Genomic DNA, 17,755 nt, shown 5'->3' on the forward strand with positions numbered 1-17,755 from the left:
TACCTGAATTACCCCAGGAAAACAGTCATCAATAAAGCTGGGACATTTTTACCAGGGTGGCCATTAATCCTACTTATTGGTCAATTATATGTAACTGGCTATTTTCTGGCAATCTGAGAATCAGGATTTGATGATACCAGAGAAAATAGCTCACTGGTACCTCTTCCTTTAAGATGGGTGCAGCTGACCCATGGGCAATGTTAGATTTCCACTCAAAGAGCAGAAACAATCACTATTTTCTTGTAAAAAGTGGCACACTGCATGCTGTCAGCCCCACACATGTTGACATTTCTGAGCAGTGAAGATCAATGGGCCACAGATGAGGCTTGAGGCTTCCTGAGCAGGTACTTGGCCTACAGCTGTATGCTGGTGCTTCTGACGATGCGAGAGTCACCCGGCACGCATCATCCCTGCTCTCAGAATGTGTCATCGCTAGAACTTAACTGTCAGAGAGATAAAATGTGCTCCTGTCAGATACAAATATCACAGTTGCTAATCCTGTGAATGAGAAATTAAACGATGTGAGGATAATTCTATCCACAGAAACAGCAACTCTAGGTGTGATCACTCACCAAGGAAACAGATCTCACTCACGTTTATTCTCAGCACCAAGGTAAATCATGGCAGTGCCTGGACTGATGAAAATGCGACCAGTGATTTGACTCTGCACCAGGCCATGAGGCAACTCTGCTTTTATTAAACCTAAAATGGTCTGAAATTACTCAACAGATTTTAACTTACAACAAACACACAGGACTGTTCTTACCAGGGAGCGATTTTGTTTCAGCTGAAAGCTTGCTGGTAAGTCTTCCCAAAGGTCTAATTTTATATCCAAGGGAATGAAGTTGCAGTTCATCTGGTTTCCATCCTGATTATAGATTAGGAAGGCATTATTAATCCATCCTGTCTGTAGGCACTACTAATTATTTAAAAAGTAAAGAATCATATTATGGCGCAATATTCCCAATCTCCTAAAAGATAAATGGAGGTGGCACGTTCTAACAGGAGTCCACCCACACAGCAGCCCTGCATGGACGCTGAGCACAGAGAGGGGCTGGGCTCCCCATGCTCTCTGCATGCCTCCACTGCTTTCTCTCTAAAGGGTAAAAAATACCATGTAGAGGGTTTAAACAGGAGGTTTAAACATAAGTAGTTCTTTTATAAAGGCGAAGAAAAACCTCTGCACATAAAAATCTATTCTATCAACAAAGGCTGAACCCATATTCTAATCCTCTCAGCTAAAAAGAAAGTTACAGCTTCCATAATCACTTGGAAAAAACACACAGAAAGTACTTAACATATTGATTCAAACATTAGACATGTAATGGTTACTCTAAAATCTGAATTAGGAATTGGGATTCTGGCTAAAACCAATAGCTCTTGGGACGCCTGGGTGGCTCAGCAGTTGAGCATCTGCCTTCGGCTCAGGGTGTGATCCCAGGATCCAGGATTGAGTCCACATCGGGCTCCCCACAGGGAGCCTGCTTCTCCCTCTGCCTGTGTCTCTGGCTCTCTGTCTCTCATGAAGAAATAAATAAAATCTTAAAAAAAAAAAAAAAAGAATAGCTCTTAGAGGGATACTGTTACTACAACGTAGGACACTAAACATCTGTTATTGATCTTCCTTTTAGGGAGTCTTCTTTTAGGCAGGTACTAGGGTTTTTATCCAAATTCCTCCTTCCAGATTCACCTCAGCTCACCTTATCGTTGTGAAAAGACCTGTTAATGTGTCCTTTGCTTAGTGTCTCATGTTTAGAAGATTAATTGAATTACATTTTATGGTAAAGGGACATGTAAGTATTCAGATCAGTCATACAAATGCACTTGACACTATGAAGAGAGATGTCAAGAAGGTGAGGTGGCCCATGTGACACAGGCTGGGTGCTGAGACTGTAAGATAGGTCAGTGAGGCTGTGATACCAGGACTTTGCAGTTTCTTTCCTATTTCCACCCAGAGGGGTAAAACCATTGATCAGATGATCCAGGATGCAGAGCTTTCACCGTATAGAATTAAAAATGTAAGGAGTTTTAGGGCTTCTGAATTCTGTGTTGTACTCTGCCTGGTGTCCGCCTTTTGGCTTCTCAACCTTCAATCCCCTCTGGGGACCAGTTCTTTGTTATTCTCGCATAGTGGTCTGAGAACCAAGGCCTGGCGCCCTCCCCACACTGGAGATGTAGGTGGCTCAGGCACTCAGGCCTGCCTCCAGGTGAGCAGAGGAGAGGCCTTGGCGCTCCCTCCACAGCCAGTGGTTCCACATCATGGACAGGGGTCTGGGCCTTAAAGAGGAGCATGGTTCACGGTCTGCCTTCCTTCCTGGTGTCTCTCTCTGCTGTGGTCCCACTGCAGAGGCAGCATGGGGCTTCTGGCATTCACAATCCTAGTCATCTCCTAATCTTCTAGCAATCCTTTCTAATTGTTAGTTAGCACTGGAGAGATTGTTACATGGCCCACCATCTATCTCTATCTCTATTTCCTTTAGTGTAAAACCTATAACCTAAATTATCTTGAAAAAGGCATTCTTTCAGTAGGCTGGCTCATGAATGTAAGAGTATTTTATTACTCTTACATTCATCATTACAAATAGTATTTTATTATACTTATAAAGATTAGAAATTTGATACTGTAGATCAAACATAAGTATTCATAATCTCAGCAAGTTTTTCCTCAAATACTCACACTACTTTACCTAGGCCAAAGATTCTCACAGGGCCCATGAAACCACTTCAGGAGATCCACAAAGGCAAAAGTATCTGCACAATGCTGTTTCCCAGGGACAGACAGATATGAGAATCCTAATGTCTTCTATTAAGACTCTAGAGAAACTGCTAAAAATGTAAAACAATGTAGGGGTGCCTGGGTGACTCAGTCAGTTAAGTGACTGACTCTTGATTTACTCATGATCCCAGGGTCCTGGGGTCCAGCCTGAATCGGGTTCCCATTGAGTGCACAGCCTGCTTATCCCTGTCCTTTTGCTCCTTCCTGCATTCTCTCTCTTTCTCTTTCATAAACAACTTTTTAAAAAACTCTTTTAAAAAAAGGAACTGAAAAAAAAAGGAACTGATAACTTTCCTCACTAAATGTTATCTTGTTTTATATATGTTTCATAAAATTAAGTTATTGACATGAATATCAACAATGGGTTAATTATTACTGTCCTTAACTAATAAATATTTTTAAGTGTTTCCATTTTAACTTCAAATACAGTAAATATCAATAGGTATAACCTACATGAACAAAAGTTTGAGCACTACTAACCTAGACTACGGCATGAGTCCAAGTAATCATATTTTTAAAGCATCCTAGAATTTATTTGACATGGATGGGCAGAGTCAGGCTTCTGCAAAGGTGCTGCGTCTGCTACAAATAATCCATGAAGGAGCTAACTTTTTTTGGAAGTACAGTTGACACACAATGTTACATAAATTTCAGGTGTAGGACATAGTGATTTGACAAGTCTATACGTTATGTTGTGCTCACACAACTGTAGCTCCCATCTGTCACCCGTACAGCACTATCACAATACCACTGCCTTTCATCCCTGTGACCATATTCATTCCATAGCTGGAAGCCTGTATCTTCTACTTCCCTTCCCCCATTTTGCCCATCCCCTCCAATTTCCTTCCCTCTAGCAACCACCAGTTCATTCTCTGATTTATGGGTCTGCTTTTGCTTTGTTTGTTCACTTGCTTTATTTTTTTAGATTCCACATATAAGTGAAATCATGTGATATTTGTCTTTTCTTGTCTCACTTATTTCATTTAAGATCATACTTTCTCTCTACATCCATCTATGTTGTTGCAAATGGCAGGATCTCATTCTTTTTTATGGCTGCATAATATGCCATTGTGTAGACATGGTGTGCGTGTGTGTGTACCACACCTAGGAGCTCTGAGGGTTCCTTAAGGCTAGGCACAGTGCTATGTGATTTACAGGATTTAGCTATTACCCTTGCAACAACTCCTATCTATGTTTCCCAGTTGAGGAAACTGAAGCACAAGCAGTTAAGTAATCTGTTCAAGATTCCACGCTTAGTAATAGATTTGAACTGAGGCAGTTTGGCCCTGGAGTCTGTGCTTTTAATGACTATGCTGTCTTGTCTCTCACTGTCTTTAGATTTAAAAAAGGAATTTTAGAATTAGCTTTAAGGAGAAAAAGAACCAGATACTTATCTCACTATTAATAAAATTAAATATCTCCACTGAAACATGAAAAAAAAGTCTTTTTTTTTGGCATGTTTCAAGCTATAGACTCTGCATGATGCTTACCTTAGTATAAAGGTGAATCCGGTCAGTATTCTGACTTGCACAGAACATTAGGGTATCATACACTGGCAAGCTGTCTGAACTCTTCAACTGTTCTAATAAAGAAGATAAAAAAAAATAAAATAAAAAAAAAAAGAAGATAAAAAAAGAACCTGAAGGTTTACCTCTCCTCTATCCAAAATAGCTTATTTTAATCTTCTATGGGTTAGAATGATGAAAGAGCTATGTAAAATATATCAAAATATTTGACAAAGAACATGTGTTGCACTTGAAATAAAACTACCATGGTAGGCCATCTAAGGTCACACTGGCTTAGAGGGAAACCAGTTGCTTTCGCACTTCTGCAAATGACCCCAGTAGAGAGAAACAAATTCAGAATTAGCTGAAAAGATACGAGTGACATGTGAGGGAGAATTTCCTGCCACCAAGCACTGTTATCGGCCTGAAAGGAATCTAGAGGGACACCTGGGTGCTTCAGTGGTTTAGTGTCTGCCTTTGGCCCAGGGCGTGATCCTGGAGTCCCTGGATCGAGTCTCACATTGGGCTCCCTGCATGGAGTCTGCTTCTCTTTCTGCCTGCGTCTCTGCCCCTCTCTCTCTCTCATGAATAAATAAATAAAACTTTTTTTTTTAAAAAGGAGTCTAGAATCTGGACTTCTGCTTCAGTGGTTTTAAGCTGAGGTCAAAGGAGCACCAGTTTGGTTATCAGCAGCAATGCAGCTCTGTGAAAGACCACATTAACACCATATCCCCTATGACCCGGTGCTTCACATTCACAAAATGAAATAGGTGGACAAGCTTTTTTTTGGATAATCTTCTTTTATTTACCACTTCTCAGTCTCACCAATATATATATTGGAGAGATAGGGTTATCACAGTGGATCTACATCATAATTATGGTGAACACTTATCAAGTACTTAACAACGTGCCAGGCACTGTTCTAAGTACATATTATTAACACCTCTCAGAAATACGTAGTGCATTTTACAGAGGAGAAAACTAAGGCACATTAACTTGTCCAAGGGCACACCACCAGCAAGAGGGCTTAAGACCAGTAATGTGACTACAGAGCCTGTACCCTTAATCTCTTGCCACAGTTTCTAAATGACTTTTATTATTTCCTTCCTTCCTTCCTTCTTTCCTTCCTCCTTTCTTTCCTTCCTTCCTTTCTCTCCTTCCTTCCTTCCTTCCTTCCTTCCTTCCTTCCTTCCTTCCTTCCTCCCTTCCCTCCCCCTCCCTTCCCTTCCTTTTCTTTCATTCTATCTCTTTCTTTCTTATTTATTTATATATATTTTTTTCTTCAGTGACCTTCTAGATCCTCAGATCTAGAAGTCTATTATTTGTCATTCTACTTGGCAATGTCATCATGTTTTAATTTTTCTAATGAAACCACTGGCCATTTTACAAACTTGGGAGTATTCCCATATTTCATGAATTTAAAAATGGCAGTTTTTTTCCATGGTTTAACATCTCTGAATTGGCATGTCTTACAGCCAATAATCATGCCATTTTAAATCACTGTTGGCCAGGTGGCAGTCGGTGATGTAGTTGTCATTGCCTGAGCATGCATGAGCTTAGTCATAACTACAATACTGTTGTTACTTCAACATCACACTTGAGGCAGACACATTATTTGTTACTACGTGAGTTGAGTTTAATTGCACTAAAATGTCTTCAAAATGTTTCACTAGGATTTGGTATGGAAATAAAAAGTTACCACGTGTACCAAAAGTTTTACATATAAAGCAGGAGAGCATAAATTTGATATTAAAGAAGTAAATATGTATTGTTGGGGGAATAACCCAAATTTGTTAATATTCTTGTGAAGGAATGACCAAGTGCTTCATGGACCTAAGGAAAGGAGATCCCAGATAAAGTTCTCTCACATCTGGATCCAGAGCTAAGCAGAAGGGTTGCCTAGCACACGTGAAGCACAGTAGATGAGGGTAGAAGAAAATGCCGAATCCCTCAGGACAAATGAAAAAAATAATCAAAGCAACAGAGGGTGGTATGACCTGGTCTGGGTATCATTCAGGTATTAAATCATAGTTTAAGTTTTAGAGTTTCCTTCTTTCTTAATTTACATAAAACAATGCATTGTATAATCACTCTGTCTTCAGATTTTTTGAAGAACTATGGTTAATGCATTAATGTTTAAGGATCAGAAGTCATTCTCTGATAAAAAGCATTATAGGATTGATTCTAAATTAGCTGATATTCTTGGTAGCTGGCAGCTACATCAGGGAACATATTTCTCTTTCTATTGTTTCCATGAAGTGTAATTTAATGGTTTAGACTAGAGATGACACATCTTGTGAAGACACAGCCACCCTACCAGACCCTTAGAACTCCAGTTAGAACAAAACCACAGTCCTCGCAAAGCACATTCCACTCCAGTTCTAAAAGAGCTTATGTGTACAGAATAAACATTTTAACATAGTGTGTCTCCTCTGTTATTCACATAGTCTTTTGTTTTTCATGGAAATCCATGTTAGTGGGGAGAGGTGAAGCATATGGCTTATATGGAGTTCTCAGCCCAGTGACCTGAGAAGTCCACAAAAGGAAGAGCGGACAGGTATGGGGGAAACATTGGCATTGTCTGGAGTAGAAGAGGCCAATGCAAATTTTACTGGCAGAACAGAATTTCAAAAGGTCTAGTGATTTTTGAAAACTATGTGTAAGTAAAGCCAGCATCTGCCTTCAACAAGGGACCAATTTACAACTAACAAGCCAGAATGTCCTTGCCATAGATGAAAAGACTCGGCCTAAGCATTGATGACAACCTCCAGTTGTTTGTTCTGGGCCTGATGTTTAGTCCAGTGAGCCACATGCTGTTCTATAACAAGAGCTTCATCAGTACTTGAGGGATTGTCTAAGCAGGAGGAAGGAAACCAGAGTTATGAAAGGAATGCCTCACCTGAGACTACACCATCTACCTAAAGACTGTTAAAATTAACACACCTCAAACAGGGTCCATTACAAGACATTCGTTGAGAAGACCCTGAGGCATTAGAGGGAAGAACAGCTGGGGTGGGGGGTAGGAAAGGATGATGCCTTGAGCTGAGAAATTCTTAAATGAAGATTTCATTTTAGAGCAATGATCTGACTCTGAATTATATCTGCGTTTAATAGCAGCTGATTTAGGAGAAAAATTTCAACTGTCCCATCTTAGCAGTTTTGGTGTTGTTATAATGAGAACAACAGTCTGTGGGTTACTATGGTCACTAACCAATTAACAAAGAAAACAACCCCAAACTACTCACCAGCTCTGGCCAGCCAGTCCATAAAGATAGTGATGTCTGGCATACAGGCTGGTGTGTGCACCAACTATCACAGCTCGAAGAAATGAATGGCATCAACCAAAGAGTAAATAAATCCAAATCATCTGGTTGGCTCCCAAAGTAGTCATGATTCATATAGTCTTGAAATTTTGTACCTTAAAATGTTTTCTTAAAAAAACCCCTAAACCCTAAATTTAAAATATGTCAATTAATTGTGGTCATTTAAAAGAAATTCATGTGCAAATGATTAATAATTTGTTAAGCAGCTGTTAATAATACATCAATCTTACTGTTTTGTCCAAAAAAGCCTCCCAAATATCAGAACCACACCCTCACTCGTGGATGGCCTGGCTCAGATAAGGCTGGGCAACCGGCCTGGGCGCAGCAGGAGCAGCTAGTGCCAGTTCTACTCTAAGTCATGTCTGAATGCCCACAGCTCTGCTCTTCCAGCCATCTGGTGTTTAAGTGTGTGCTTTTAAATGATTGGTATTTTTAATATAAATGGGAATACAAGAAACCTGGAACATGGTAGTAGTCACAAATCTACAAACAGTATCATATATCTACATTCATCCTTAGTATCTGGACCCTGGAAGTGAAACCAGACTTACCATCACTTGGCTGGGGTGTGTGTCCATCTTCTCTCTTGATTTCTGATATTTCTTCCTTGCTCTCAGCCAACGGGTTCGGTTCTGGGGATGCAAGGACTTGTTTTTCACAGTCAGAGCTACTCCAAATGTTTTTGGAGGTGTCTTTCTGCGGATCATCTTTCTTATTTTCCTTTTTATCCTGGGTGGAGCTGAGGCTATCTATTTGCAGAATTATGAAAATCAAACAATTTATGTACCAATTTAGATAAAATCATTATTTATTTGAAGGCCAGTTTTTAAAAAGTCACAGCTAGGTCTTCTAAAAAAGAAACAGTCAATAATGTTCGTTCATTCTCTGGGAGTCACTAAATGCCCCATGTGCAAACGATGAAGTGACAGGCAGTGAGGAAGGAGACAAACAAATCCCAGCTTCCTAGAGTTTCTATTCTAAGTGTCAGAGACAATCAACAAGGAAATGAATAAATCAGAGAAAGAGAATAAAGGCCAATGAATAAAGAGAAAGAGAAATGAAACAGAATAAAACAAGGTTTTGTAATCAGGGGATGGTAGAGAGCAAAGGTTGGCAGGGCCAAGATCTGGGTCGAGTTCCATCCGAGTGAGCAGTGAGCGAGTGAGTGGAGGGCTGTTGGGGAATCTAGGAAGCCTGGCCCCAGGGCGTGTATTCTTAAACTGTACTGTAAATGAAACAGAAGCCATTGAGAGTTTTAGGCAAAAGAATGGGATCCTCTGAATTTTTTAAGGCTCCCTCAGGCTGCTTACACTGAAGGGCCACAGGGAGTCTCACTGGGAGGCCACTGAAGTCTGGGAGAGAAAAAGGTGACTTTCATTAGGATGGTAGCAATAAAGTAGACGTGGCCAGAATCAAGATAGACTGGAAGTTACACCGGCAGAACTTGGCAAATCAAGTGTGGAAGGAGAGAGAAGAATCAAAGATGCTGCCTGGGTTTCTAGCATCATGGAGGGGAGATGAGGGAAGAGAAGACTGAGGTGTTAGGTGTGGTGGTGGTGAATGAACAACTCCATCTTGGGGCATGTTCACCTCGAGGGACCTGTTAGACACGCAGGTGCAGAAGAGGCAGAGGCATATGGACAAGCCGCGAATCAAGTGAGAGACGAAGTGTGGGCCTGTGAACAGTAAGATGGCAAGTATAAGCTATGTGGATGTTAAGTAAGGACAAAGCACAGGAGGGGCACATGGCTAGCTCAGGAGAGCATGTGACTCCACATCTCAAGGTTGTGAGTTCAAGCCCCATGTTGGGCATAGAGAGTACTTTTTTTTTTTTACATTACATTCATGCTGTTTATTTTCAACATTTAGAGCAAATCAATAAACAAAGCATAAAAGACTATCTATGGTTACAGAATAGAGTTCAAGAATCAGACTTGACATTGTCAGAGGCAGAGAGGTGGAAGGGGAAGGAGAAAGAAGAGAGTACTTTTTTTTTAAGGTCTTATTTATTTATTCATGAGAGACACAGGCAGAGGGAGAAGCGGGATTCCTGCAGGGAACCTGATACGGGACTCAATCCCGGACCCCAGGATCACACCCCCAGCCAAAGATGCTCAACCGCTGAGCCACCCAGGCGTCCCATTGAGAGTACTTAAAAACAAAACAAAACAAAACAAACAAACAAACAAAAAAAACCCAAAAAAAACCCCAACAAAGCACAAGAGAAGTGCTCCCTACTGACAAATATTAGTGTTCAATATATACTATACCAGATTGTACTGAATGTCCTGGAGACTGCATTAGCAACCTTTATAGGACTGTAATTTCCTAATATTGCCCCTTAAGTTTTTTGGATTCTGTTTCCTCAAAGTGTTACACTGCAAACACTGATTAAAAATTTTGGATGAATTAGAATTAATTCTGCTTTTCAGCCCTTTTGGGGGTTCATCCAAATCAAGGCTGGAAATCATTATGCCACATACAGTAATATAAACCTAATAATTATAACCTTTTATATACAGTATTATCACTGTTACTTATATGTATTTCTGTTTAATCAGACTTTCATAGTCACAAAAGAAGTTTTACTTTTCTTTAGGATGTTTGAGAGTTTGCTTACTAAATCATGGATCTAGAAACTTTCGCTGTTGCTCTTGGCATCACAAAGAAAAATCAGAACTATAAAACCCTGTTAAACTATGATTTTCATTGCTAAATCACTCAACTTATACTTAATGTGAACTGGCATTATTCGTAGTCATGAGATACTTTATTTTTATGGCCTAGAGTAGTTGGAAATTGAATGAGATAATGCAAATTGTGAGAGATATTATATGGAATAAGCTTGTGGTTCCAATTTAGTTCACAGACAACAGGTGTCCACATTACAAATATAACCGCCCAGATGGCAGACTTGTCATTTTTGTAGGAACACCCAGAAATGAAAGAGGAAAGACTCAGCTACTGATTACATTTTCTTTCAGATTAAAACTAAGACATAGGAGAACAAGAAAGACAGGAAGGAACTGCAGTGGCAGAGCCTTTATCTTAACTGACTCTTTGTTAATGTTACTTAGCTAAAGGATTCACATATGATGGAAAAGGAGATGCGTACAATTATTACAACTTATAAAATAAAATGATTTCTTCTAGCTTCCAAAACTGTCAGCTTGGCATTTTGAGTTGCCATGAAAATGGTCTCTAAAATTGCAAACAAAAGAAATACTAATGATCTATTTTCTAAGACAACCTCAGGATTGATAATCATTTCAAAAAACAAAACATCAGAAAATGGAATATTATGCTATAAAAACATACTCTGAGGTATGTTTACAATTTCTACTTTTAAAATATCATGCTTTGGAAAATAATTAACTTATAAAACAGATACCAAATTGGTCCTTAAAAGAAGATTTATAGAGGAATTTTTATGATTTGTCATGCAAGAAACAGGACACAATGCATATTTTACTAGGCAAAAAAAGCTACATTGTATTATTTTACTATTTAAACAAAAATAATCTAGAATTTCTTTAAAAAACAAGTATTATCTACAGGAGAAAGAAAACAGCAGGTCTATGACTATAAGGCATATTTGCTGCCATAGCAACAGAGCTTCTATTCCTGCCCACTGAATTCACATCCTGCTGGCATTAATGAGAAATGTCCATTTGTGCCAAATTAATGCCATGTCACAGACGCTCAGGCATATACATTCTTGACAGAACTGGGAGCTTTCCACATTCCACCAGGGGATAAATTCAGTCTTCACTATATAAAGTTTTTACTCTAGATTAAAAGCTGGAGTCACACTAACCTGTGATAACCACGGTTGCTTGCCTCTAAAACCACAGATTATGTGAAGACAACACTGCTAGCCCCCTCCAGGGCCACACTCCATGTACTCACCAGCTCTGCCTTGAGGATTCTCACACATTTCACAATAAGGTAACACTGAGCTATTGACATAGGTGCAGAGACCACACTGCCAGCCCTTTCCAGAAAGGGGTGGGTTGGTTGCCTGGGCGAGAGACGAAGTGTGCCTGGGCCAGGACGGTTTCTTCTCAGGGGCACTGCGGTGGTCACTGGTGGTAATAGACTTCAGTCTTTTAGCTTCCGGTTCAAAACTGCTTTCATGATCAATAGTATGTCCTGTGGCCAATTTTCCAGGGTTTGCTGGCACGACAGTATGTTTCTCCTGGAATATCCCTGATTCATCACAGGAGGTCACCAACTGTTTTTTCTTAGGTTTTGGTATAAAGAATGATCGAATATCATGCTGTTTTTCTTTTTCAAACTAGGAAAAACAAACAGTCATCAAATTAAGAAGCAATCTAATTTGTTCTTCCTCAATGAAACAGATTAACCAACTATTTTCAGTAATCATATTCCTTTATCTTTTGAATACCTTGTTGGAAATGAATTCAATTATGCTATGATTCTTCATATATACATATATGCAGAATATCATTAACACATCTATATACTTCCTGTGTCTAACTTTTTTTAAGCACTTACAATGTGCCAAGCACTTTACATATATTAACTCATTTAATCCTCATGCCAGTTCTGTGAGATGAGACAGGTACTAGAATTCTTCCTATATTTTAGATGATGACACTAAAGATTTAGAGATGATGTTTGGTAATGCAGCTACAGAATTTATGTAATAAAATTATACTTCATCAACTACCTGGTCTAGAGGTATGTCAGGGAAAGGAGAATTGTGTATTTAAATATGTCAAATCAATCAAGAACCTGCAAAAATGTTTTCATGCCCAAACTATAAATACAGTGTTTATAAACAGTGTTTTTCATATTAAAATGTTTCCTTGACTAGGGAGCTTTTTTCAAATAGCATTAAGCTATTAATTAGAACTGCTTCTTTAACAGACACATCTTAATAATTGCCTTCCTTTTGAGAAATGTATTTCCCTTTTCTAAGAAAAGCTCCATCAGTATTTCATGCTTCTCATCTTCTTTTCTATGTGTAAATCTCAACCTCCTTATTAGAGAGGTAGGATACATATCTCCACAACTGATAAGCTAGCAGTGAAGGAAGTTAAGGAGTCAATTTTAGAGAATCCTGTTAGGGGTACCAGAGTGGACACACACTGCATTTCCAAAGATGGCCATGCCAGTTCTTATCCTATTTGATAAGCTCTTCTCACAATGTGACACTGACATGCCTACATTTAGAGGTGGGGTCTGTGTTCCTCTCCCTTGAACCTGGGTAGACCTTTGTAACTCTCTCAATCAATAGAACACAGTAAGAGTAACACTGTGTGACTTCTGAGGCTAGGCAGTTGAAGGTTATATGGCTTCCACTTGGTTCCTGGAACTCTGAATCTTTCTGTTTATGTCTCAGGTTGCTTGCCTTTGGAGCCTAGCCACCATGTTGTGTGGGGAAGCCTAGGTCACATGGAGAAACCATGTGTGGATGTTCAAGTTGACAACTCGAGGTAGGTTCTAGGCTACAGATAGCATCAATTGCCAGACATGCGAGTGAATGGGCCTTGAGATGTTTCCAGATCTCAGACTTGGGGTCTTCCATCAAAGGCCCCAGTCATCATAGAGCAGAGACACACCATTTCCATTACACCCTGGTTGAATTCCTCACCCACAGAAACCATAAGAAATAATGTGATTATTGTTTGAAGACAGCAGCAATAGATAACACTGACAGACACTCTAGATAATGATAGCAAAATACATATGCTATAAAGAAATATTTTACATAATACATCTTATCTGCACCTCTTAGCAGTGCTGCATAAGAAAGCAAGATATAGCAAATCCATGAGACAGAAGGATAAGTGGTTACCAGATGCTGAGGGAAAGGGTGATGGGTAGTTACTGCTAAATGGTCACAGACAGTCTCTGAAGTGATGAAAAAGTTTTGAAAATAGTGGTGACAACTGCACAACTGTGAATGTGAGATTAAGTGGCATTACCACTGAATTGTATACTTAAAAGTAGGTAAAATGGCAGGTTTTATGATTATCTATTTACAAATATAATCACATATTTTTAAACTAAAAAAAAAAAAGGAAGGGAGAAAAGCAGGAAGATTTAGGCTGTTCCCATATTAGTAAAATAAAACATAGAGCAGAAAAGCCCCCCACCATGTACAACTTTCATTTTATGTGGCTTTTATACCGCCTCATGTTCTACAAAAATTATCTAATTAGTTGTAGAAGTGACAAAATTTAGATAAAAATATAAAGAATGAAATTATTAACCACGAGACACGTTTTAAAAACAAGGCACAAGGGAAATTCTAAGAAAAGTGTGAAGAAAAGCAGAGAGATTAGCAGACTAAGCAAGTTTGGTGTTTAAAAAAAGTAACAAAGCAAAAAAGACAAACATTTAAAAAAAATGTTCTATTCTGGGCAGCCAGGTGGCTCAGCGGTTTAGCACTGCCTTCAGCCCAGGACCTGATCCTGGGGACCCGGGATCAAGTCCCACGTCGGGCTCCCTGCAGGGAGCTTGCTTCTCCCTCTGCCTGTGTCTCTGCCTCTCTCTCTCTGTGTCTCTCATGAATAAATAAATAAAATCTTTTAAAAAAATAAATAAAAATGTTCTTTTCCTATCAATAGGATAACAAAGAGGTCTTGTAGGATTTTGAAAATATTAGCAAATGTTCAGCAAACATGAACAAATTCCATCAGCTATTTCTCGTTAAAGCATGACCTGAGTCCTTGCATGTCTGAGAATGAATGGATTTCATTCCTAACTCTTCATTAGTAGCTTCCTTGGGCATGCAATTCTTTTCAAGTCCTTAAAGATGTTGCTCTCCTTCCAACACCCAATGATGCTGATCATGTTCCTTCATAGGTTGCAAACTTTTCCTTTGTTTTAGAGTCTTTCAGGATCTTCTCTTTTACCCTGATGCTCTAAAATTTCACAATAATCTGTATTTCTAAATCTGTGTCATTTATATTTATCTGCCTTCTGCTCAGCACCCAGGACCAGGATACCTTAATTTTGAATGGTACTGATCAGCTTTAGCTCTTGGCAATTTTCACTATTCTTTGATAGCTTCTTCCCCTTTATTTTCTCTTTTCTGGAATTATTGTTAGCAGAATGGTGGAACTAGACATAATGTCTTATCTTTTATTGTCCTGTCTTCCTTTTGTCTTTTTTACCCTCAAATTCTTTTTTTTTAAAGATTTTATTTATTTATTCATGAGAGAGAGAGAGAGGCAGAGAGAGAGGCAGAGACATAGGCAGAGGGAGAAGCAGGCTCCCTGCAAGGAGCCAGATGTGGGACTCGATCCCAGCACCCTGGGATCACTCCTTGAGCCAAAGGCAGATGCTCAATCACTGAGCCACGCAGGAGTCCCTACCCTTAAATTCTGTAGAGTTTTTCTCTAATTTATCTTGCAACCCTACTACAGAATTATTTTATTTTGACAACCATATTTTTACCATCTGAAATTTCCTTCTCATTACCTGTTCCTTTTTTTGCAGTAGTCTATTTTTATTTATATTTGCAATATCATCTTAAATGTGAGGCTACTAATTTGAGTTTTTTTTTAAAGATTTTTATTTATTTATTTATTCATAGAGAGAGAGAGAGACAGAGAGAGGGGGGCAGAGACACAGGCAGAGGGAGAAGCAGGCTCCATGCACTGGAGCCCGATGTGGGATTTGATCCCGGGTCTCCAGGATCACGCCCTGGGCCAAAGGCAGGCGCCAAACCGCTGCGCCACCCAGGGATCCCCTAAGTTGAGTTTTTAAAACATTATCTTTAGGATTAAATTTTCTATCAGCTTATTTTTGTTCCCCTTTTTCATGCTACAGATTTCTCCCCAAACAGGCAGTGACCTTGCTTGTCCCTGTATACATGTGAATGAAAGAATAGGAGGATTGCCTGGAAATGTGGGACAAATGGGCCTTATCATCATGAAGATCTAACAGAACATTCTGATTGACCTCAAGATGTGTGGAAGATGGAGGGGCCCAGAGTGACTCTCAAACTCCTACATTTCTGACTTGTAACAATTTAGGAATGATATTTTCCTGTAATTGGGAATATAGGAAACAACGAGGCTCATAAAAAGACAAAAAGAGAAGAGATAAGGAAAGAAGTTCACTTTCAGGCACGTGTGAGGACTGATGGGTACCAGGGTGGAGAGTTCCAGGAAGTAAATCTGGAGTTCAAGAGAAAGAAACAACTACATTCACATATCTGTGAGCCATGAACAAAGAGAGGTGGTTAAAGACATGGGACTTGATGTCATGGTACATGAAGGGAGAAGGATGTGAGATAAGGTTAAAGCCAAGGACAGAAAGCACAGAAAGAGCATTAAAGTTGGAATGAAGGGGGATCCCTGGGTGGCTCAGCGGTTTAGCGTCTGTCTTCAGCCCAGGGCATGATCCTGGAGCCCCGGGATCGAGTCCCACATGGGGCTCCCTGCATGGAGCCTCCTTCTCCCTCTGCCTGTGTCTCTGCCTCTCTCTCTCTGTGTGTCTCTCATGAATAAATAAATAAAATCTTTGAAAAAAAAAAAGGTGTAATGAAGAAGAGAGACAGAGGATAGAAACACAAGAAAGAAGAGTAAGAAAGGGAGAAAAATCAGGAGAGTGGTAGCTTTACTGTGTGTGTGTTTGTGTGTGTGTGTGTGTGTGTGTGTGTGTGTGTGTGTTTTGGTTCTCCTGCTCATGATATCAGGTGCTCAGTGGGTATTTTCAATCAGAAAATCCCATGTCCTTGAGTTCTGGAAAATTTTCTTATATTACGTTTTCTTCCTCTCTTTTTCTCTGTCTTCTTTTTCTGGAGTTCCAATTGGGCAAAAAATTGGATTAATCGGATTAATCATTTGATTAATCATTTTCATTAATTTTCATAATCATTAATCTTCTGGATTAATCATTTGATTTTCTTCGGCTTTCCTCACATTTTCCCATTGCTCTTTGTTCTTTCTTTCTTTTTTGTTTTTAAAAGGATTTTATTTATTTATTCATGAGGGACACACAGAGAGAGAGGCACAGATGTAGGCAGAGGGAGAAGCAGACTCTCTGCAGGGAGCCCAATGCGGTACTTGATCCCAGGACCCTAGGATAATGACCTGAGCCAAAGGCAGACACTCAACCACTGAGCCATTCAGGTACCCCTCTGTTCTTTCTTTGTGATTTCCTCATTACCTTCCTTCCCATCCTTGGTGACTTACTATCTCCTGATATGACAGGTTCAGTTCCTAAGAGCTTTCCCTTGCATGATTTCCTCTCCTTGATCTTGTTTCATGGGCACAGTATTTTCTTTCACTTCTCTATGGACATTGATAATAGTTTTGATGTTTCCTTTTAAAGTTTTCTTCAGGGATCCCTGGGTGGCACAGCGGTTTGGCGCCTGCCTTTGGCCCAGGGCGTGATCCTGGAGACCCGGGATCGAATCCCACATCGGGCTCCCGGTGCATGGAGCCTGTTTCTCCCTCTGCCTCTCTCTCTCTCTCTCTCTCTGTGACTATCATAAATAAAAATTAAAAAAAAAAAAGATTATTAAAAAAAAAAAGTTTTCTTCAGCTCATTCCACTGTCTCTGCTTCTTCTGATTCCTCTTTGCTTACACGCTTGTTTTGGTCTCTGCTTTTCAAGTGAGAGGCTTTCCTCTAGGCCTGGTGGCCTTTACTGTCCATTCATATTTAAGAATCAGTCTTACTAATAAGCATTAAGGATAAAATGCTATGGCAAGTTCCTTGTGAAGGACTTCACTATGGTCACCACGACTGTCAGGGAAACCCTGTCAGTCTCCCTAATGCTCTCTTGGTCCAGTTTGGCTCTCCAGAAAGGAGTCCTTCAGTCTTTTGCCTGTAGGGTACAGTGCTGGCTACCAGTAATCCAGGAGCTGATTAGGAAAAGGATGCTAAGGATTCTATCATTAATTAAGGATTCTTGCAGTTAATATGCTCGTTTTCAATTTACTGCCTTACCCTGCTCTCTCAACTGCCTCTCTTCCTAGATACATTTTGAAATACATTTTTTTTAAGATTTTATTTTTAAGTAATTTCTACACCTGACATGGGGCTTAAACTCCCAAACCTGAGACCAAGAGTCGCATGCTCCAATGACTGCACCAGCCAGGTGCCCTTGAAATATATTTAAGAGAAGTGAATAAAACAGTTACATAAAAAAATATAGGAAATATAA

At 39.6% G+C, this 17,755-nt stretch overlaps 1 protein-coding gene across 3 annotated transcripts in view; it reads right to left on the reverse strand.

The window, feature by feature from the left end:
* ZRANB3 (zinc finger RANBP2-type containing 3) overlaps window positions 1-17,755 on the reverse strand; it is a 310,106-nt gene that overhangs the window by 13,544 nt on the left and 278,807 nt on the right. For all 3 annotated transcript variants that reach the window (XM_041739422.1, XM_041739421.1, XM_041739420.1), the window contains 4 exons: window positions 11,514-11,901; window positions 8,156-8,353; window positions 4,267-4,358; window positions 767-868 (listed from right to left, as the gene is read on the reverse strand). In XM_041739422.1, the coding sequence (XP_041595356.1) occupies window positions 767-868; window positions 4,267-4,358; window positions 8,156-8,353; window positions 11,514-11,901 (780 nt within the window). The remainder of the gene's footprint in view (window positions 1-766; window positions 869-4,266; window positions 4,359-8,155; window positions 8,354-11,513; window positions 11,902-17,755) is intronic.

This window comes from Vulpes lagopus, chromosome 24 (genome assembly GCF_018345385.1).
Source record: "Vulpes lagopus strain Blue_001 chromosome 24, ASM1834538v1, whole genome shotgun sequence".
Classification (NCBI taxonomy): domain Eukaryota; kingdom Metazoa; phylum Chordata; class Mammalia; order Carnivora; family Canidae; genus Vulpes; species Vulpes lagopus.